The following is a 23,110-nucleotide window of genomic DNA, read 5'->3' as shown; positions in this document are numbered from 1 at the left end:
TAAGACCTGGTGCAGCCTAAATAAATAAATAAATATTTTTTAAAAAAGATCTCTGACACTCAATAATAAAAGGACAGGTAACCTAATTTAAAAATAGGCAAAGGATCTGAATGGACATTTCTCTAAAGAAGATATGCAAATATCCAATAAGCATATGAAAAGATGCTCAATATTATTGGCCATTAGGGAAATGCAAATCAAAACCATAATGAGTGGGACTTCCCTGGTGGTGCAGTGGTTAAGAATCCACCTGCCAATGTAGGGGACACAGGTTTGATCCCTGGTCCAGGAAGATCCCACATGCCGCGGAGCAACTAAGCCCGTGCGCCACAACTACTGAGCCTGTGCTCTAGAGCCTGCGTGCCACAACTACTGAGACCACGCGCTGCAACTACTGAAGCCCACGCACTCTAGGGCCCGCGTGCCACGACTACTGAAGCCCACACACCTAGAGCCCGTGCTCTGCAACAAGAGAAGCCACCGCAATGACCGTGTACTGCAACGAAGAGTAGCCCCTGCTTGCCGCAGCTAGAGAAAGGCTGCACGCTGCAACGAAGACACAATGCAGCCAAAAAACAAAACAAACAAACACAAAACCCAAAAAACCACAATGAGCTACAACTTCACACCCACTAAGATGGCTATAATAAAAAAGACAGATAATAACAAGTGTTGACAAGAATGTGGAGAAATCGAAATGCTCATAAACTGCTGGTAGGAATATAAAACTGGTGCAGCTGCTTTAGAAAACAGTTTGGCAGTTCCTCAAAAGTTTAAACACTGACTACCATATGACCCAACAATTCCACTCCTACATGTATATACTAGAGATAAATGAAAATCTATGTATATACAAAAATTTGTACACAAATGTTCATAGCAGCATTATATATAATAGCCAAAAAGTGAAAACAAACCCAAATGTCCAGGGACTTCCCTTGTGGTGCAGTGGTTAAGAATCCGCCTGCCAATGCAGGGGACACAGGTTTGATCCCTGGTCCGGGAAGGTCCCACATGCCACGGAGCAACTAAGCCCGTGAGCCATAACTACTGAGCCTGTGCTCTAGAGCCTGCTAGCCACAACTACTGAGGCCACGTGCCACAACTACTGAAGCCCGGGCACCTAGAGCCTGTGCTCCGCAACAAGAGAAGCCACCTTGGGACTTCCCTGGTGGTGCAGTGGTTAAGAATCTGCCTGCCAATGCAGGGGACACAGGTTTGATCCATGGTCCGGGAAGATCCCACATGCCGTGGAGCAACTAAGCCTGTGTGCCACAACTACTGAGCCTGCGTGCCACAAATACTGATGTCTGTGTGCCGCAACAAGAGAAGCCACTGCAATGAGAAGCCCGTGCACCACAACGAAGAGCAGCCCCTGCTTGACATAACTAGAGAAAGCCTGCACGCAGCAACGAAGACCCAATGCAACCAGAGGGGAAAAAAAAAAAATGTGTCGGGGAGGGCATGGAGAAAAGGGAAGCTTTGTGCACTACTGGTGAGAAGGTAAACTGGTGTGGCCACTAGGCAAAGTGGCATTTTTCCTCAAAAAATGAAAAACAGGACAACCATATGATCCAATAATCCCACTTCTGTGTATATATCCAAAGAAAATGAAAACAGGGACTTCCCTGGTGGTCCAGCAGTTAAGACTCCGTGCTCCCAATGCGGGGGCCCAGGTTTGATCCCTGGTCAGGGAACTAGATCCCACAACTAAAGATCCCACATGCTGCAACTAAAAAATCCTGCATGCGGCAACTAAAAGATCCCACATGCTGCAACGAAGATCCCGCGTGCCACAACTAAGACCTGGCACAGCCAAATAAATTAAAAAAAAGAAAAGAAAATGAAAACAGAATCTTGAAGAGATATTTGAACTCCATATACACTTGTTCACTGCAGCATTATTCACAATAGCTAGGATATGCAAACAACCTAAGTGTCCATCAACAGATAAATGGATAAAGAAGATATGGTATATATGTACAATGGAATATTATTCAGCCGTGAGAAAGAAGGAAATCCTGCTGTGTTATTTATGGTAAGTGAAATAAACCAGACAAAGAAAGACAAACACTTCATGGTATCATCAATATGTGGAATCTAAAAAAAAGTCACACTCAGAAACTGAGAGTAGAAAATTGGCTGCCAGGGGCTGAGTGGTGGGGGAATGGGGAGGGGTTGGTAAAATGGTGTAAACTTCCGGCTAAAACATAAGGTCTGAGGATCCAATATTACATGGTGACTCCAGTTGGTAATATACTATTGTATAGTTGAAATATGCTAAGAGAGAACAACTTAAATGTTCTCACACACACACAAAAGATAAATATGTGAGGTGATGGACATGTTAATTAACTAGATGGGGAAATCCTCTCACCATGTACATGTATAGGTTTATTAAGTCTCTACAATGTATACTTTAAATATCTTACAATCTTATATGTCAATTATACTTCAATAAAGCTGAAATAAATATAGAATAAATTATAAAAAAAGAACCTGTGTCTAGAACATATAAAAAAACTCTTGTAACTGAATAATAAGACAGGCAACCCAATTACAAAACAGGCAAAGACCTGAATAGACGTTTCATGAAATAAAATATACAAATGAGCTAAAAATTACATGAAAAATGCTCAACACGAGTACTCAGGGAAATGAAAACTGAAATCACAAAGAGATACCACTTACTGACTGAAATAGCTACGATCAAAAAGACTGACAAGGATGTGGGAAAAGGGAAAGCCTTGTACACTGCTGATGGGACTGTAAAATGGTACAACCACTTTGGAAGACAGTCTGGCAGCTTCTTAAAATGTTAAATGTAAACTTACCATATGACCCAGCAATTTCACTCCTGATATGTACCCAAGAGAAATAAAAACATATGCTCATCCAAAACTTGTACACAAACATTTATTAGCAACATTTAGTTTAATAGGCCCAAAGTGGAAATAACCCCCAAATCTACTGACTGGTGAATGACTTAAAATGTGGTTAATCCATATAATGGAATACTACGAAATCTCTTTTTGATGTTTTTATCCCGGTTTAACTTTTTTTTTTTTTTTGCGGTACATGGGTCTCTCACTGTTGTGGCCTCTCCCGTTGCGGAGCACAGTCTCCGGATGCGCAGTCTCAGCGGCCATGGCTCACGGGCCCAGCCGCTCCGCGGCATGTGGGATTTTCCCAGACCGGGGCACGAACCCATGTCCCCTGCATCAGCAGGCGGACTCTCAACCACTGTGCCACCAGGGAAGCCCCCGGTTTAACTTTTATAATAATTTTCCGTTGACAATTCAACATGTTCTATCTTTTGAAATATTCTCTTCTATTTTGCCAGTGGTTACAAAACATTTATTATTATTTAGTCTTTCAGCGTATATTCTTTTCTTCCCAACTAGTTTATAAACCTTAGGAGTCCGGTTTTGTCCAGATAACATTATCACATATTCATCACTGTATTTTGGGGAAAACCCTCCACCTTTCACCCTATAATTATCACCCTCTGCTTTTCTGGCCATTTTTATGGGAGAGGGAGCAAATAATAAAGCATAAAATTCATTCTAGTTGGGAAAGTGCTTATGAGCAATCAGACCTAGCAGTTTCAGCCCCAATACAAACCAGATAAGGAAGCTGGGAAGAAGGTGAGAGAATCTACGGAGAAGGCAAGAAAGTCTGATGCAGAGGCGTGGCTTTGCAGGAAAGTCCTGAGCCAGCACAGTGTGGGATGCAGGAGATCACAGAAGTGGTGGATACTGGCAATGCCCAGGCCTTTCCTGGGCCTTCCCAGGGCTGAGGGGAACAGAATAAAGGTCGTTTCTTGGGTTGCCTGGGCAGCCTCAAGGAAGGACCCCACGCAGCCAATAGCTTCCCATAAGCTGATACTGTGAGAAGTGATGAGCCCAAAGCTGTCTGTCCATCACAGAGGAGTGAGAGCCTCGGTGAGGTCAGGTGTGGACCTTGGATGCTGGGAGAGTCTACGAACTCATCAGATGCCTTAGCCACCGAATGGAGGGTGTTGCCCACGAGAACCAGGCCTGGCCAACAAGCAAAGGACATGATGGCTTCAGCACAGGTCAACTTGGAGCTATGGACACCCCTCCACTGAGGCCACAGCACCCAGCAAAAGGCCCCAAGGTGCAGCACTCATTTTGGGTGCAGGAAGGGGGATAAGAATCTCTGAAATGACTGGCTTCAGAGTTTTCCTAGAAATGCCCAGACTAAGTGCCCATCTCAGAAAGTGAGCGCTCAAGAGGGAAATTAAGGCCACTTAAATAATTTTTTTCCCTAAGTATGTGGCCTGTGAAATTCAAATTCACTTCACTGTATGACAGTTATCTGGACAGTTATCTGGACAGTTATGCTGTCCAACCCAGTATTAAACATGTGGCAAGTACTCAGTAAATCTCGGTGAGACTGGAGCCAGGCATCACCACCCAAGGACTGAGTGTCACAGTCGTTAAGACCGGAGATGAACAAATAGGTTGCTTTTTAAGAACATGAAGCTGAACCTCTGCAAATATTTTAACAGGAAAATGATGACGGGGAATGAGGTAAGAGGGATTGACAGGGGTAGACAGCCACATGTGGCTAAATCTCTAGGATCAGGAAATGAAACCTACTGCCCACCATCAGCTTGAAAATAATCAGGCCCCCTTCCTGGGATCACTGCCCAGGACATGCCTTCTGAGGAAGATAGAAACCAGACTCCTGACATTGCCTTTGTTCAGAGCAGTAGAAAGAGAAAAGCTCAGACCGCTGGAAAGGCATAATTTTCCCCATGGATCTCAAACTTCAGCCCTTGGCTTTAGGATCATGTTGGATTAAAGCAATGCTAGGATGGAGCTGTCAGGAACCCTATGTGCATTCTGGGTCCAGCAGAGCAATGCCGGTTTGGCATCCTTGTGGGGCAGTAAATCCCAAAGGCCCCGGGAGAGGCACAAGTCATAGGTAATCGATATGCAGGTACTTCAGCCAGGCTCGAAGCTGAAGGATCCGGAATGAGGTTGATCTGGAATGAGGCATATGTTGGTGCAACAGAGGTCAACTGACTCTGCTCCTGGGCGGTTTCGACAACAACCATCTACTGAAAGGCCTGCACTCTCACCTTCAGGCCTCTACTAGCTGTTCACTCTGCCGGGAGCGCTACCCCTCTGTGGTGTCTGACCAGCTGGTCTTCCAGCTGTCTGCTTCACTGTCACCTCCCTCAGAACCCTGTACAGCAGTAATCTCACCCCTCAAATTTATCTTCCTTACCATTGTGCTTACCACATGCAAAGGCTTAATAAATATTTGTTAAATGACAATGAGGTGTATCAAGTTTCTGACCCTTTCTCTTCTGTAATGGAAAGCGGGAACGTAGCCAGAGCGGGCAATGATCTCCGGGGAGGACTAAATCTATCGTCATCAATAAAGGTTTATGTGAAATACTTTAACTAGGTAACTAACTGTTGCGGGCAGACCTCTGAGGAGGCCTCCAGTGGCACCCTCCCTCCCTGCAGTCACCTCTGGTGTTATCCCCTCCCCTTGAACGTGGGCTGGGTGTAGTGACTGCTTCTGATGAATCAGGCCAATGGGATGTCACTTCTGAGATCAGCTGATAAAAGACCATGACTTCTGTCTTGTCCACACATACCCTCTCCCACCCTTGCCCCTGCTCATGCTAAAGAAGCCAGCTGCCGTCTTATGAGCTGCCCTGCGGACAGGCCCACCTGGCAAGGAACTGAGGGTGCCTTCCAGCCATCAGCCAGCATCGAACTGTGGTCCTCAATTCAACTACCCACGAGGAATCCTGCCTACAACGACGTGATCTGTTGAGGCTTGCGGTGACTGTAACCTTGTGAGAAACCCTGACCCTCAGCTTGTGAGGACCCAGCTGAACAGTGCCTGGACTCCTGACCCACAGAGACTGTGAGTTAAACTTGTTCTCCTAAGCCATTAAGTTCCGGGGTAAGTTGTTATGCAGCCATAGGTAACTCACGTGCTGAGCTTGAGTGTTTTCTTCCTGCATTACTAGATCAGTCCCATCTGAAGAGCATTTGACCGAGAGGGAGCAGGAGGGAGAATTTTGGGATGAGACCAGGCCCAGAGGCCTGCATGAGACGCCGAAGACCTTGGAAAGAGGACCGTGGATGAGAAGAGATGCAAGCATAGAGAATCAAGAGAAATTTTTCCGGATCTGAGAATGTGCCTGAGTCCCTCAGTGCATTAGCCTGTCCTGAGGCTGAAAGTTTCAACCGCTTTACTTTGTAATGAGTAAATGGCAGGGCCTGGAGACAATTCTCTGCTGCAAATCCAATGACTCAGAAGAGGAGGGGCCGCCGCAGGCGCCAAGAGGGGATCTTGCTCTGGCCACAGGCCCAGGTGAACGCTAAGGAGGTGGTGAGGTTCCGTGGGAGGGGCGCACCCTTAAAGTCCAGAGACCTGGGGTTTTCTTTTGACTGTACAGGACATGCATTTGAATTCTTCTGGAGTTCAGTCTTCTCATTTACAAACTGAGCGGCATCGAACTAGATGACCTGTGAAGCATTTTTCAGATATAAAATGCTATGATTCTACGACCTTCACCAAGTTACCTCATCTCAGAAACGCCGAGTGATCAAGGCTTTGCTTCGGTCATAACCGCTCTGTCAGTGAAGGATCCCCCTCTGAGGGCTCTCAGCGGCCACCTCAGGGTCACGTAAGGCATGTTCTACTCCTAACTCTCCCTTCTCACGAGCGGAGTCCACACCGGAGATGCTGCCTGTTCAGGTCTCCTGCACTCGCAGCTGGTGGGGAGGTGCAGGGAGCAGACTGCTGTATGCAGAGGACGGGCTGTCTCAAGGAAGACAGTTTGGAATAAGGTCCTCCTCATTACATAAGCACAGACTGGAGCGTCTGGAGCACACACGGCTGAAGGCAGTGCTGCAGTGCGCACGGCAGCTCTCCTGGCTCGCCGACAAGTCACCTATAACCCGGTTAGAGACTGCTCATCCTCTGCCCACCTGATAGGCCGGATGGACAGACTGAAGTCGGCGCAGACGAAGCACTGCATTGAGCAACTGCACCTTGTCTCAAAGGCACAGATGGGTTGTACGTTCAGAGAGGCAGGCCCTCCCCATGGAGACTGCTGAGCACTCCACTCAGAGCAAACGCATCTAGAATAAGCAGCACAGTCAGAGGCTGGGGGGAGCATCGCTGCTGGAACCCAGAGATTATGGGGAACCTGAGACTCACACAGAAATCAGCAAAGGTGGAGGGACTAGGGGGGTGGGGATAAGCTGTCCAACGAGGGTCCAAAAGAATCGCGTGCCTCTGGGTTTCAGCTGCCAGAAGAGGGGCGGCGAGCCTAGAGAAGCTGGGGGAGCTTCACGACACGCTCCTTGGTGTTTTAAAGTTTCCTGAAGCAGGACAGTGGGACCTTGTTGAAATACAACTTATTACAAAGGCCTGAACACAGCAAAGGCCAGTCACGTGTCTAACCAACAACTAAACACAATAAATGCCCTGTAACTCAGGTTCTCTGAGGACAGAGGTCCCTTGTAGTTGGAAACAATTCTGCTGGAAAGACAGAGCTAGAGAAATGTTACAATCTGAGAGGCTCTCTCCTCTGCTGGCCCTTCACTGCTTCTAAATCAGCAAAGACTCTGAGAACCTGAGAAAGCTATGTATCGTGTTCCAAGAAAAGAGTTCAGAGGTTATGCTTGTAATGTCAGAGGGTTCGTGACCCCAGGAAAACAGCCTCTGTTTTAGTCCAACATTCATTACTGTATCTGAGGAGATGGAGGCCTAGAGAAGCCACAAGGTCACAAATAAATTAGTAGCAAGGCTAAGATGGGTACCTGGGTCTTCCAGTGGCCTTAAACTGCTGGAATAACCCTAAGCACTTTGGGATCCCAAGTTTCTGCGGTCAGAAGGAACAAGGGTCAGGTGAGACTTCTCACTGCCGAGGCCAACCACGATTTTTGATAGCAACATAAATTAATTTCCAGCACGAGTGAGAAACGTGAGAAGGGAGAATACGGTGATTCCGACTCAGTCTTTTGTTTGAGCGCAAGTCTAATATTGGAGCCAAAACAGGTACAGAGAACGCCAGGGAAGGTGACTTGAGGACACTGTGAGTGGAGATGGGGACTCACATGCTGTGGCAGAGAGCGTGGCCGTGCAGGGGCAGAGGTGCTGTCTGCAGTAGGAAAATGACGATATACAGTCCTGGGCTGTGCTCAGCCAGCCCCAGCAGGGCGCCTGGCACACAGGAGGGGCTCCATAAATACTATTTCCTTCCCTTTTTTTCCTGATGGAACAGGTATGAATTTTTTTTTACCTCCTTGATTATCGTCAGGTAATCAAACCCAGGGAGGCTTATGGCAAAAAGCCTGATTTTGAGAGTTAATGCCCTCGCCAGAGCACTATTAACGGCATCCCCTCCACACACACACCCAACGAAAACTCTGAGCTAAGCGGTTATCATGGTAACAGAAGGAGACACTCGAGTCTCCATTTTTCTCTCTCTGATTCATGGACACCTGCCAGGTAGCAGATGGCCTGTGTGGACAATTACCTTCATTTTCCTGCAATGTATTTAAATTAAACAAACTGGCCTCTTTGCTGCCGATTTTCAGAGGCCCGTTCGGAAAAAACAACAACAAAAAACCCAGAAGAACAATGTTGGGAGAAAGGAACTACAAGTCTGAAATTTAGATGAGGCAACCGTGAACATACAGAGAACTGGGATGTATACAGAATGGACTTTGTACATTTTTTTTCCGTCAACAAAAGGTAAAAAAAACAAAAAAAAAAACCCCACAGACTATTTTGAGCTGCTGCAGGTGGTGGCTCTGCTAGGAAAATGCAGCTGTCTCCTCAAATGTGGAAGTAAAAGGAGAGAGAGGATTATCTGACGCTGCACTGTCTGTCCTGCTGCAAGATTTGGAAATAATTGCCTAACATGACAAGAGTTAAGACTGCTGGGAGTCAGGCCCAGGGGTGGAAGTGAGCACACAAGGAGAACAGGGGTGGAGGAGATGAGAAAGGCAGTCACGTGGCAGTGAGCAAAGCAGCAGCCGCGGTTCCCTCTGGGGCAAATTAGCAACAGGTAAAGAACACGCCTGGAGACCTTCCCCTCTCCCCAAAGTGTCCACCGCTGAGGTAAAGGGCGGTGCAGCTTTTAAGGATGAACTTGGCTTCTAAACACCCAAGAGAAGGGCCAAACAGTTCTATGATGCCTCTCTTCTCTCACCACCGTTAATACACATTTATCTATCGTGTGTGTGTCTGCTGGAAGGAGAGGGGCCACCAAAAAGTCTGCCTGGAGGTCCCTCCTCATAGGGCTGACACCTGTCTGTTCCCACATCACTTCAGGAAACTCAGGGCTTACCCATGACCTGTCACTGCCTGCGGTGGCTCTCAGGTGTCACTCCCTGTGGGGTTACTGTTGGACAGCAATGGCAGGACTGCTGGGTGTTTTGTGATCACACTGTTGGCAACGGGGAGGTGGTTATGGTTCTCATTCTCCATGATTCTGCCCCTATTCAAGCCAAACTGAATTATATAGAAGACAAAGCTTACCCGAGGCTGAAAGAGCTGGGGGGCAAGATGTCTAGGTATCTTTCTCAGTGGAAGGAGCAAAGCGTATTAAGTTCCTAAGACTGTTTCAGAAGAACAACCTCTTAAAATTCACCATAAACCCGAAGATCAAAAGAAAGCTGAAATTTAAACTTTTAGATAGGGAAGCTCATAAATTCCAAGACTAGAATTACCCTCTTTCTGTTTGTTTCTCCTAGTTTGCCCAGCTCTGTTTGAAAATGGTATCCCATTAGTTCTCACTGCAGGATTTCAAAGCTAGTTCTCAGCAAAATGATCAGGGGCCTCACTGAGGGAAAAATCCCTATAAAATGAATACCAAACACTCAGATTGCATGTTAGAAACCAAAAGAGGACAGGATTCCAGGAGAGCATGGTCCTTAATTCAGACATGAATTCAACGATGGGGCAGGCAGTCTGAACCTATCAATGATATTTTAAAGTTCAATGAGTCTGACTTAAATGCTGCTTATGGGTAAGTAAAACTTGTATGATGAGGTGTGGCACCTGATCCAGCACCACCCCTCTTTGTTGAGTCCCTGTTCTATATAATAAGGTGGTTAGAGTCCAGGCTTTGCAGTCAGATGGACCTAGTTTGGATTCCAGCTCTGCCATTTATTAGCTGTGTGACCTGAGGCAACTTACTTGACCTCTCTGAGGCTCAGATTCTTCACATGTAAAGTGGAGATAAGAATATCTTCATGGGTTGGTGAGGATGTACATAAAGTGCTTCACATGCTGGCTCAATGGGGTACTACCTGCCATGATTCCACTTTGAAAGGTGCAAAGTAGAGGTATGAAGGGGCAAGGTCTCCACTCTCAGCAGGCTCACAGCCTCCTAGGCAGTTCGGCATGTACGCAGCTAGCATACAAAGGAGGATGAAATCTGTACCGTAGCAGAGGTACAAAGGAAAAGGGGCACAGAGGCGAGAGAGTTTAACTCTGACCTTCTGGAACAGGGTAAGGTTTCACAGAAGAGGTGGCATCTGAGAGTGTCTTGAGGGGTATAATTTCAATAGGCAGAAGTGGCTCGGGAAGGGCAATCCAGGTGAGGAAAGGGCATGAACAGAGGCACCATGAGAGAGGAAGCTGTATGTGTGTGTTGCGGGGGAGGGGAGGAGCATGTGGGGACACTAGTATGCAGGGAGCACAGAAGATATATGGTGGGAAAGAGAAGTGTGGGCCACAATCATCCAGAGCCTTAAGTAAATGGTCATCAAGTTTATTTACTAGGCGATAGATGGGCAAACTATAGCCCGTGGCCAAATCCAGCTTGCCACCTGCTTTTTTACAGTCTGTGAGCTAAGAATGGTTTTTACATTTTTAAATGGTTTTATTTTAAATGGTTATATAAGTCCTTACATAATATCTCTGATTTGGTTCACAAAGCCTAAAATGCTTACTACCTAACCCTTTAAGGAAAAGCTTGCTGACCCCTGCTATAGGCAATGGCAGAGGGAGCCTGTGAAGACTTCTGAGGAGGGAGTGGTGTGGTCAGTCTGGTCTGATTTAGGAATCTGGCTCCAGGGCAATGTGAAGGAGGGACTGAGAAACAGGAGGCAGGAGAGAGGGAGACCAGGTGACAGATGATGGAGGCTGGAATGAAGAATGGTGACAGGAATTGGGAGGAGAGAGACACAAGCAAGCTTTTGGAGAAAAAGTTGACTAGCCTGTGACAACTGAGTGGGGAGAGTAGGGGACTGGAAGAGAGCATGTATGTAGGGAGTGCTGGCAATGATGTTAACAGAAGCAGGACATATGGACAAAGGGGTGATTTGTGGGGGAAGGTGACTGGAAATCTTTTACCATCCATCCCGTATCTAAACCTCAGGATAAGGGACGCTGAGAATGCCTCAAGGGCTCAGACTGGTATCACAGAAAAAGGTTCTCTGATCCTACTTCCCTGACCAGGGATCCAACCAGTGCCCCCTGCAGTGGAAGTGCAAAGTCCTAACCACTGGACCACTAGGGAATTCCTGAGCAGTGGTTCTTCACTGGGGATAATTTTACCTGCTAGGAACCTGGTGTGGGTGTCAGTATGGGTGTGGTGCTCCCACTGGAATTTAGTAGGTAGAGATCAAGGATGCTGCTGGACATGCTGCAATGCATAGAACACCCCCCCCCCCAACCCACCAAAAAAAAAAAAAAACGTAATCTGGCCCCAAATGTCCATAGTGCTGAGGATGAAAACCTGGCTGAGGGGGACAGAGTTACGAGGTCCTAAAGTCGGTGGCCTGTCCAGGGCTTCTTGTCCCAGGTGGTGAGCTGCTACAGAAGGAAAGACAGGCCACCAGTAGCCTCAGCTCAGGTTAGAAACTTCAAGGGGCCAAGAATAAACTCTGATAATCTTCTGCACATTTGGGAGATGTCCTGGGGACAGCTACAGGCCTGAGAGTCTCCTAGATTCTCTCTTGGTTTCCTGAGGTCTGAGCTGGTTAAATACAGGAGCTGAAATTTGAAATGTGAAAGCAGTGAATAAACAGTGAATGTCATATATATTAATTAGAATACATAATAATAAAAGCACTGAAGGATTTACGGTTAGCCAGCTTTGTAGAGCAGTAGTGAGTTGGCATGGATTCTTATTAAAGGTAACTGTCTAGCTGCAGGTAACTGTCTTTCTGCATTGCCTCTAATTTTATTTTTTTAAATTTATTTATTTATTTTGGCTGCGTTGGGTCTTTTGTTGCTGCACACGAGCTTTCTCTAGTTGTGGTGAGTGGGGGCTACTCTTCATTGCAGTGCGTGGGCTTCTCACCGCGACGGCTCCTCTTGTTGCGGAGCACAGGCTCTAGGCACGCAGGCTTCAGCAGTTGTGGCATATGGGCTCAGTAGTTGTGGCACACAGGCTCAGTTGCTCCCCGGCACGTGGGATCTTCCCAGACCAGGGCTTGAACTCGTGTCCCCTGCATTGGCAGGCGGATTCTTTTTTTTTTTTTTTTTTTTTTTTTTTGTGGTACGCGGGCCTCTCACTGTTGTGGCCTTTCCCGTTGCGGAGCACAGGCTCCGGACGCGCAGGCTCAGTGGCCATGGCTCACGGGCCTAGCCGCTCTATGGCATGTGGGATCTTCCCGGACCGGGGCACGAACCTGTGTCCCTGCATCGGCAGGCAGACTCTCAACCACTGCGCCACCAGGGAAGCCCGGCAGGCGGATTCTTAATCACTGTGCCACCAGGGAAGCCCCATTGCCTCTAATTTTCTAAAACATGCTTCTATATTTCTTTCTTCTCTCCTCTCTCTTTTTTTTAAAGCACTGGGCATCTATACTGCAGCTCCAAATGGGAGTAATTCTACTTGCCAAATTATGATTAGCAGCAAATGGAGAAGAGTGCAAAGGAGTCTATCATATCCTTTATAATATGCTTCTTTGGCTGAAATTAAGCAGATGTTCACTTCAGTTAAGGACTCTAGGCCAGGAAGCTCCCTACCTTGGCACTGCTGTTAATTTGGAACATCAGAACCAGCCTTAGGTCAGCTATAAAACCCTAGAGATTGGCATGGCATCAGGATTCGAGGAAATGCCTACAGGTGCTCTCCAAGTGGAGCGTCACAGATCCAATCTCATGCCAAGTGAGGATGCTGTGTGAGGTCTAAAAGAAAGAGAGTGGGAGGCATGGCCCAGAGTCCTAGAGATGAGCCAAAAGAGAGGGCATCATGGAAGCAGCTGATGTTTTCTTAGGATGCTTTCTTTTGTCTGGAAAAGTGGGAGGTAGATGGTTGGCATGAATAAACCCTGGGGAAGGAGTTGGTTAGAAAACCCAGACAAGGAATCGAGGGCCAGAGGATTTCAAAGTCACAAAAGGAAACATCAGTCAAATGAGCCCAGTTGGATTTCTGCAGACCCTTCTTGGTTCACAGCTTTTCCCCAATATATCAATTGGTATCAGTGATGAAAGTATCAAAGAACTGTGGATTGGAAATTTATAGATGAGAAAACTGAGGTCTGTAAAGGTTATATACATGGTGAGATAGAAGAGAAATGAGGATTTGTCAACAAGGTGCCATGAGTCAGAACAATCTATTCACACGTAACCCAATAAGGCAGACCGAAGATATAACTCCTTCCTTCGTTGAGGTGAAACCAATGGGGGTGGGGGTGAGGAGGTTGGACAAGACAAAATCAATTTTTCAGAGCTGTCTACACTATGCCATACTGAAAATTTCCTTTCCAAGGTTGCTGATAACTTCCTTATTGTCAAATCCTTGTCTTATTGCCTTATTAACTTTCTCCTTGAAACTTTCCAGTTTTTCATGAGAACTCACAATCCTACCCTCCTACCTCCTCTTTCTTCATTTTGTCCACTATGGGTTTTCCCTATGGCCCATGTTTATGGTTTCAACACTAATTTTATGTTGAAGACTTCCAAATCTACATTGCTAGCCCTGTTTCCCCTCTAAATTTCCAGCTGCCTATCCTTAAATATCTAATAGACCAGACACAGAGCCTGACTGCCTGCCTATTCTATGTAACTCGGTATGTTCAAAATCAGATCAAAGTCCCCTCTCTATAACCCACATCATCTCCCCAGTTTCGTTTTTTCAGTCAATTTCCCAGGTTCCTGGGCTCAAAACCTAGAAGTCATCTTCTTTTCTGCTGATGCTTTGCTGAGACCCAGACTGTAGTATTCTGGGGGGACATACTGTGTCCTAGGAATTCATATTCCTCTAGTGGAAGGTGACTAACTCCAGCTTGGTGTGTGGAGACTTTTTCCCAGAGACCCTGGTGTATATTTTTCATATGTTGTATGCATTCTGGTCAGAACAGGAAAAGACATAAATATAGTACAGGGGGAAATAAACAAGCAGGTAAGGCAATCTCTCAGCTCGTGATTGATGAGTGATGAGAAACACTGGGGGTGCTGCAAAGACCCAAAAGCTATTTCCTCTATATTGTCAGACTATACACTCCCTCTAGGTGTTCAAGGAGTTTTGGGGGAGTGAAATGCAAGTTCCTATTTTTCAATATTGCTATGACATTTCCTCTTTTGGAGAAAACAAACAAACCCCCCCAACGAGCTACCAGGTCTCTACAGGGAGTACACGGGCCAAGACTGATAAATGAGCATACTTTGTAGACTTCCATGAGGCCATCTATGGGCAGCCGAGTCCATGTATACAGACTAGGACTGGGCCAGGCGAGGCTAAAGGTTTGGGGGCATAGTCACAGAGTACAGCACGTTGATCTTTGTTTACCAAAATCCACTGGTGCAGCCTGCAAACTTGGGAGGGCAGCAGTGGTGCCTAAGCCTCCAGATATCACTGCCCTGGCCTCTGTTTCTGTATACAGGGCATCAGGCCACCCATGAAATAAGGATCATACTATTTGAGGGTGGGATTTGTGCAGGATTTCTCTTTTGATCTTCCAAAAGGCCAAGCTCACCCACTGCTCACTTCAACATATGTAGTAAGACATTGCTGAAGACATAAATAGCAATCCTTTGCTTTTCAGGAAGCAGTAGACTCAGGCTTCTATTTCAGAGTATGGTGGGACCAAGGAATCCAGAAAATTTTAGGGCGGCATGTGAATCGCTTCCCAATGGGATTGTGTCCAAAGGTTAAGTGAACCAAAAGGGAACCTGACCCAGGAACACATCAAGGGGTTTACCAGTAATCTCTTTAATGGACAAAGAGGAGGTTTTTATTTGTTGTTGTGTAGGTTGTTTTCTTTTTTGTTTTGTTTCGTTTTTTAAGTACTTTCTCTCAAACTTACAAAGTTAACATTCATTAGGTTCGTCATGGAGGCCTCATGGGTCAACCTGGCTAACTAAATGTTGAGTGCCCTTCCTCTGAGGCATATTAGGTGAAGCCGTGGTCAGAGATGGGGGTTTCTGACAGCCAGCCCACACTATGCTTTCTTTGGTTGAGTTGTGGTGGGGTGTTTGTCCAGTTCTGGAAATCAGAAAGGGCGTGGGGCAAGATCCACTTGATATCCCAACTGGCTGAAGTAGAAAGAGAGGTCCCAACTGTGGCCATGTTCTCTTAGTGGAATCCCAAGGTTCCTCCAATTACATAATTTTCAGAGTACCACCTATATTACCCTCTGGACCACCACCCTACGAACCTGGATCAAGGCCACCCCTGCGGGAGCCCCCTATCCTTATTCATCACTGTCTACAGTTATAGTCTTTAACTCTGATGTTGATCTGTATATAAAAAGTAATGATCTTTTTTTTTTTTTTTTTGACCGGCCGTGCGGCATGTGGGATATTAGTTCCCCGACCAGGGATCAAACCTGTGCCCTCTGCAGTGAGAGCCCAGAGTCTTAACCACTGGACCGCCAGGGAAGTTCCAAAAAGTGATGATCTTCTAATAGGAGGAACCGGAGGAATGTTTAAAGAAATACATCCCTCATGAATAAACTGAAACCTTGCCTTGGATAGCTCATTTTAGTTTGTGTCAGCAATCCAACAGTGAAATTTTATGGTATGTTGAGTCTGTGGGAAAAATGGAAGCCTAAGGTGTCCCTAGAATAAATTTGTACATTGGAATCCCTCCAGACTAGGACTGGGATATTGTTTGACCTTGAGGGAGCAGCCCACAGCTCAACAGTAAACACCACTGCCAGCAGGGTCCTCACCAGTCTGTTGTGACTTTAGTGTACCCCTCTGTACACATTTCTGGTTGTGGGCATTGGGTTCTTACTGAGAAATGCTCAAAATATTTTCAAATGATACAAATAACTATAGATATCCTGCATTTTGTAGATTATCTGTGCTAAAAAAAAAGAGGATGATTTTACTCTACATATCTTTTCTTTAGACAGAAATAATAATAGAGTTAATAATAATACTAATATATTAGCTTGGTCTTCCTATTCTTTTGGTAACACTGCAATTTGTTCTTCTGATTCTTTTTATAAAGGACATTTCTAACCATCGTTCAGTCTCTTGAATAGATCTACCTATTATACGGGAGTACCTTGAGCAAAATTATTGCCTTAGGTACTCGAACCAGTTATGTCCCTTACAATGAATAAACTTATGAATTCACACTGTTTTTAAGTTAAAATCTTATAAATCTGGTTAACAGCAGTTTTCATTCAGCCGCTATTTATTGAGTATCTGCCATGTGGCAGGCACTGGGCTAGCAGCAAGGGGATGCAGTAGTAAAAAAGGCAGACAAGGTCTTTTAATTACAGTCTGACGATTATCATGGGCCTGATTAACCCTGACTCAACCGATACAATCTAATTCCTGAGCCTGTTAAACTGTAGGGTATGTCATGGGTCGAACAGTCACTCAGTGAAGTCTTATCTGAAACAGCCAGGCAGTTCTGCCCTTAATTATAAACCTTGGAGCTGAGAAAAGAGAAGGGGAAGGAGGGAGGGGGGGAGAAAGGGAAGACAGAAGAATTATCAGCTGAGGTACTAATGTCACTAAAGCACTGGAAAAGTGGCTGAGGTTGAAGGTAGAACCAGAGCCCCGCAAGTCACAGTTAAAGTCACAGTTATTACCCATTTCCCTCCAATTTCCCCAATGCCAAAATAATCCCTGAAAGGGAATGAGGAAGACAAACTGCATAAAAAGTTCTCTATAATGGATTTACAGAGCCAGTCTGGGGAAGATGTCTAGTAAATTCTTCATTTAAAAAGTCTTACAATTATTTTATGACTCGTATAGGGTAATACATTTTGATAGGGAAGAAATTAAACTATACCAGCCAGAACCCGGGAGGAAGAAAGGGTTACAACGTAGCTCTGTGGTAAATACCTTTTGGTGCCTCACTCGGTAACGATATAGATTAAAGCAGACGCTTGAGTTCTAAAGCTCTATAGTCTTTCCAGCTGTACATGTTAAAAATGTTGAACTATGCAAAGCCATTCAGTTCACATTTGAGCCTCACTGTTGAGCCTTAGGTGGGTACAGTTTAAACTTGTGATGTGGACAGAGCAAATTTCTACCTATATCCACAGAGCAGAATGTCTTACCTCACCATAGTGGGGAAACATGAGGCAAAAACAATTTGTACAAATTCATGCTCTGGACGGTCTCCTGGGACAGTGAGGACTAGAACATGAGCTTAGGACCTTGGCCACCGAGAACTCCCAACACACACACACAAGCCACCGAGAACTCCCAACACACACACACAAGCCACCGAGAACTCCCAACACACACACACAAGTGGCTCATTAGTGGCAGGCTTCAGTGATCTGGGTCTAGCTTCTCATTTTGCCAACCTCAAGGGGAAGATAATCTCACACACAATCAAAGGTCACTGGAATGAACATGTTGTTATTTATTTCCCTGTCTGCTCAAGATCAGCTTTAAATTGACCTGAAATAATACGACAGCAGTGATAATCTCTGGTTCTTGGAGTACACAGTAATCCATAAAAGTTTTAAAAAATGAAGTGTCTCTTGGAAGCCCTTACTGCTGCCATTAACATAAATATCCATAATGTTTGCCCTCCTCTGAAAGGTGTTCTCAGGTTGGGTGTGGGTGTGCCCGATTACATGCTTTGCTCTGAGCTGGCCCATTCAGCAAGGGATCATGAGATGCTAGTCTGGGTGGACTGCTGGAGGAAGTTCCCAGGAAGTGGTTTACCTGTAAAGCACATCTCTGGGGCACAGAGGGATGAATAAAAGGAGGGGAATGCTGGTGCCAGAAACTACAGGTCAGTTGATACCCTGATCTGCAGGAAGGGTGTGGTCACAGCAAGGGGATGAGGCTGTCAGGGAAAGGAGGGGAGAAGGGAACAGGAAGAACAGATATTTTCTTTCCCTCCCTCCAACACAATCTCACTCATCTTCTTGTTTGTGGCAGGCATTACCAGCACTTGCTTCTCTACTTCTTCTAAGCAAACTGGAGGATTATACTTCCCTGCCTCCACTGAAGTTAAGTGTGGTCATGTGCCTTGCTTTGGCCAATGAAATGGAGTGGAAGTGATGTGTGTCACTTCCTGGCAGAAGCATTTAATGGCTGGGCTTGACTTTCCATCCTGGTTTTCTCCTGCTTTGCCCATGTGAATGTACCTATTGATACAAAAGTGCCATAAGATCAAAGTAATAAATTATGTGTGAACGAGGAAAAAACAAAACCAAATAAAGCGCAGACAAAAATAAAATTTTGTTACATTAAAGTCATTGAGATGTACAGGTTGTCAGCCTACCCTGACATCATGCTCTGTCTTCTTTCCCTCTTCCTGACAGTCTCCTTTCCTCTTCTCTTGCCTCCTCCCCTCCTTACCCATCTCTTCCTTCCTTTCCTCTCCCTTTTACCCTATGACTCCATTGCTTTCCTACCTGGAAATAATAGTAAATATAATGTTTTATATTCCTATTCTTAATCTGAAACATGGATACATTTGTTTTTTGAAATAAGAAGTGAGTACATTTTTTGAATTACACATTTCACATTTCTTTCTTTAAAGAGAAGCCCTGAGGTAAATTAAAAATCAGCTTTAGTTTGTGTGAAAAATGTATGCTTTGAAAACCTTACTATATGATATAAACATATAGTCTTATCATTGTGGATAAGCCCTCAACTGATTTTCCTGTGTGGGTTAGTGGCTGTCAGGGAAAATAAAAACAAACATAAACTTTCCCTAAACACCTTGCAGCTCAGAAAAACCAGAGCTCCCTCTGGAGTGGGCTTTCAACAGGAAGTCACTTACAGCATGATCAGTCACTTAGTTTTCATTGGTAACTGTGTTAAGAAGGCTACTGGAGCTGGAACGTTCAGAAGACTGTTCAAGACTAAAGGACATCTAAAGTTATCAAAAGAACTACTCATTTTCATGCACAGTCATTCATGACATCGTATTTAACCCTGAGGTCACTCCCACCACCCTGAAAATTGTTTCAAGCAATTAAAGTCAGCCTAATCATGAAGCAGCAGAGAATGTAAGTGCAGGAAAATGTAACTGTAGCCTGGCTAGTCATGCATATTTAAATAAACACAACAGATGTGTACTTTGAAAACAAATTCAACAAGCTCTGGTTTCAAATAAGAACATGCTCTACTAGGTAAACATGACGTGGCCTTTTAGGCCATTTTACAACACCACGGAGAGAACTGCTAAGGGTTTTACACATAACCAGTTCCGCAGAGATGATCTTGGTACAGGGAGGAGAGGAGAAAGTATGTAACAGTTATATGAGGCAAAGGAGAACATGCAAAAGAAGCAAGAGCCAGGTGGGGAATTCTGAAGTTCACTTACTGCCTGCTTTTGCTCTTCCTCCTAGAGGTGGTGAAGACGAAAAAAGGCAGAGGGGAAAAAGGAGAGAAATTAATGCCCATCACCACAAAACAACCGGAAAAAAAAGACAGAAAAGGGCAAACCAGGCCAGGCCCATGGGTTCAGAGATCCAAGGGCCTGACCACCGTCAGAGCGTCATCAGTTGGACAGAGCAAATGGCAAGCCTCTGCCCCATCCAGTTCTTTAAATGCTAACTTCTAGAGTTAGAAGGAAAGAACCTTACAAACCCTCTAGTCCAACTTCCCCTTTTATACACGAAAAAGCCCTAGAGAGCCTGACTTGCCCGAGGTTATATCACTATTTAGGGTAAACTGAAAGAAGCAGCTCAACCATGACTCAAAAGCTCCGTGATCACTCTGTTTCACGATTCACCATATCCACATGTGTTAGGTACGTTTCTCTAAGTCAGTGGTTCTCAAAGTGCAGAACATAGAGAGACCAGGAGCAGCAGCATCTGGAAACTTGTCAGAGATGCATGCTTTGCCCTGTCTCCCCCTAGACCAATGGAATCAAAACTCTTGGGGTGGGAGCAGCACTGTTTCATGAAACTTTCAGTGGATTCTGAATCCTGCTAGTTTGAGAACCACTGCTCTTAAGAACTTCCTAGAAACTGGAAATTCCATCTGACTACAGATTTTCTTATTTAGTCCCCTGTCTTCCACTTTCGGAGCTTTTGGCTGCTGCGTGGTTCTTTTCAAGGTGCACATACATCCCCTTCCCCCTATAAACTGGAACTGTTTCAAGGCCCTAAGAGGCTTTTCAAAAAGAATTCTTGACCTTGGTGTCTCATTAGTTGAACAAAGGTTTGTTTAATGCTCCCTATGCATGAAGCACTGGAAACATGAAGGTAAGATATGGTCTCTGTCTTTCAGAGCCTTACAGTGACAGTGCTCAGAGCAGGCCCTTGCTAACTCTCAGCTCTCAGAATGCACCTCTAGACACTGAAGAAGGAAGCACGATGAAGATGAGATAAACACTTCCGAGTTCCTCTCTCCTCAGTCTTGTGCTTCTCAGTTACTCTGTCTTTTAATGGGTCTCTTTGTTTCCTTTTTCTGTGCCTCATCATGGGCAACTGTGGTCAGGACGCCTCTGCTCTTTGCCCCAAATACACAGATCTAAAATCTGTTGCAATGGTTCTATTTAAATTGGATCCATCCGTGCAGACTGCCTTTACTAAACATGTGTGTAGGAAGTCTTGGGAATGGATGAGTGCTTCTCAGTCTGCAGATCTGGGTGCAATGGAGAGAATGATTTCAGTAAAGCCAAGGAATTACGAAAGGGAGAGGGAAAGTAAGAATTTGGAGAAAGTCATTTTATTCCCGCAAGGGAGAGACACGCACTAGAAATTAAATGGGCACCAAGAACTCTCTTGAGGAGACTCCCAACTCAGCACCGGAAGATGTTCTTCATTATCAAAACCAGCTGCTAGATGCTTGGCCAAACCTAATAGCACAGGCACCCAGGCAAAGAGGGCCCTGAGCGTTCGCTGAGTTAGCCTGAAGGAGTGAGCGTCTTTTAGCTTTTGTGTCTGGTATGCATGGCTCCAGGTAGAAGGGGTTAGAGTTTTACAGTTGGGAAGCGATCTCCCTGCCTAGTCAGGCTTCCCTGTGAGGCAGAACACTTTTCTTCCATTCACTAGGCAAGGCAACCAGCCGTAGAAGAGTTATTAAACAATTAAAAATGTGTTTCTATGGCTGGCACTAAATGTTGAAATGGAAATTGGTAGGGGAGAGATGGGGCAATCCTGACAAGCTGAAATTGCATCTGAGGTCAAAAGACCAGTATGTAATTTCTTAGAACTGTTTCTAAAACACCTCCCTATGTTCACTGTTTTCTCCAGGTTTGGTATTGGACACAATATTACCTTGGTTCAATAGAATAGAAAAATCCAGTGCTCGCTTCGGCAGCACATATACTAAAATTGGAACGATACAGAGAAGATTAGCATGGCCCCTGCGCAAGGATGATACGCAAATTCGTGAAGCGTTCCATATTTTTTTTTAAAGCAATTAAACTCCAATAAAGATGTTTAAAAAAAAAAAAGAAAAATTCAGAAGGCAATGCTTCATGTTTGTACATTTGGTGACTTTGCTGTATATAGTTTATCCATTGATATAAAATCATTATAATTTGCAGTAGACACATGTCAGGTTAGGATGGAGAGAGTGGACAGGTCAGTGTTTTCAGGACTTACAGGCCCCCCATGTGCACTGGGATTGGGAGAGGGTGGACTTTGGCAAAGTGTTACTTAGGATGGTGTTGTATAATCCAAACTCACAAAAGTTAATCAGATATAGCTTTGAAGGCTTTGTCAACACAGTAAACAGGTCAGATATAAGGTCTTAGAACCTTTTTGTTATCAATTAGTCAGTTGGGGTCAGTAAACATTGACTGGTGACAAGGTATAGGAGCCAACTTGATTTAAAGGGGGTAATAATGCCTTAATTATAAAGTGCAAACCTAGGACTGCTCAAGTCACCTAAAAACATGGGAGACCCATCACATTGGGGATATCTGGCTAGATGGGCAAAGTAATGCCATAGCCACTGTAGTCATCTATATAAAAATATTTATATTCAAAACCTCATTTGCATATGAGGTTAAAATTTAAAACTACAGAATTCATCTGGTAAATGCGTTTCAAAAGCAATACTGGAAAAATGGAAAATGAGGCAGAAAAATACTGGGAACGTAATTTAGAAACTAAAACACCATCACACAACTATTTTTAGATTAAATAAGTCTGAGGTAGAGGTTATCCATATATACTCATTAACCAGGGGAAAAAATGTAAAGAAAAGATACATTCTGAAACACGGGTACTTGAGTGTCAGTCTACATTATGTCATTAGGAAAAAAACAACAACAATAAGAAGGTCTCTGATACTCCTTGGTGACAGGGATTGAGTCTTAGTCACCATTATAAACCACATACCCTAAACATGGCTCTTAATCAATGGATAAAAAGACAACATTCCTGGTTTATGTTTGCAATTCTTCTTCCCTTTCTGAATGACCTCAGCCTGTGAGGTGGGTAAATAATAAGGCTTTTAAGAACTTGATAGGATATCCTACAAAGCAGAGCAGTGGGGTCCTGGTTATTTTACAGAAATTATAACTGTAAGACAACAGCTGGAAATACAAAGAAACTCAGGGCTTGGGAATACAGTTCGAGACATCAGCTCATTCTGCTTAGGCCTTGAATGCAAGTGTCAGAGGTACATGACGAGGTCTTAGGAAGGCACACGGGACCTGAGCCAGGAACTCTAAGGAACACTGAGGGCAATCAGCTGACGGGAAAGCTTACTGTGATACTTAGGGGAAATGCATTCTGACTTCCCTTCA

At 44.9% G+C, this 23,110-nt stretch overlaps 1 protein-coding gene and 1 non-coding gene across 19 annotated transcripts in view; one reads left to right on the top strand and one right to left on the bottom strand.

Annotated features, from left to right (window-relative positions):
• Window positions 1-23,110, bottom strand: part of DTNB (dystrobrevin beta) — a 608,309-nt gene that overhangs the window by 12,324 nt on the left and 572,875 nt on the right. For 13 of the 18 annotated variants that reach the window (XM_049695720.1, XM_049695721.1, XM_033425073.2 and 10 more), the window contains one exon: window positions 19,727-19,747. The exons of the other annotated variants lie outside the window; for them this stretch is intronic. In XM_049695720.1, the coding sequence (XP_049551677.1) occupies window positions 19,727-19,747 (21 nt within the window). The remainder of the gene's footprint in view (window positions 1-19,726; window positions 19,748-23,110) is intronic. 18 annotated transcript variants of the gene reach the window in all.
• On the top strand, window positions 21,657-21,763 carry LOC117200800 (U6 spliceosomal RNA). Its single transcript, XR_004482493.1, has one exon. It is a non-coding gene; the product is annotated as a U6 spliceosomal RNA (small nuclear RNA).

The sequence above is a fragment of the Orcinus orca genome, chromosome 13, assembly GCF_937001465.1.
Source record: "Orcinus orca chromosome 13, mOrcOrc1.1, whole genome shotgun sequence".
Taxonomy (NCBI): Eukaryota; Metazoa; Chordata; class Mammalia; order Artiodactyla; family Delphinidae; genus Orcinus; species Orcinus orca.
Note: the sequence above shows the minus strand (reverse complement) of the source record. Positions and strands in the feature narration are given on the sequence as shown.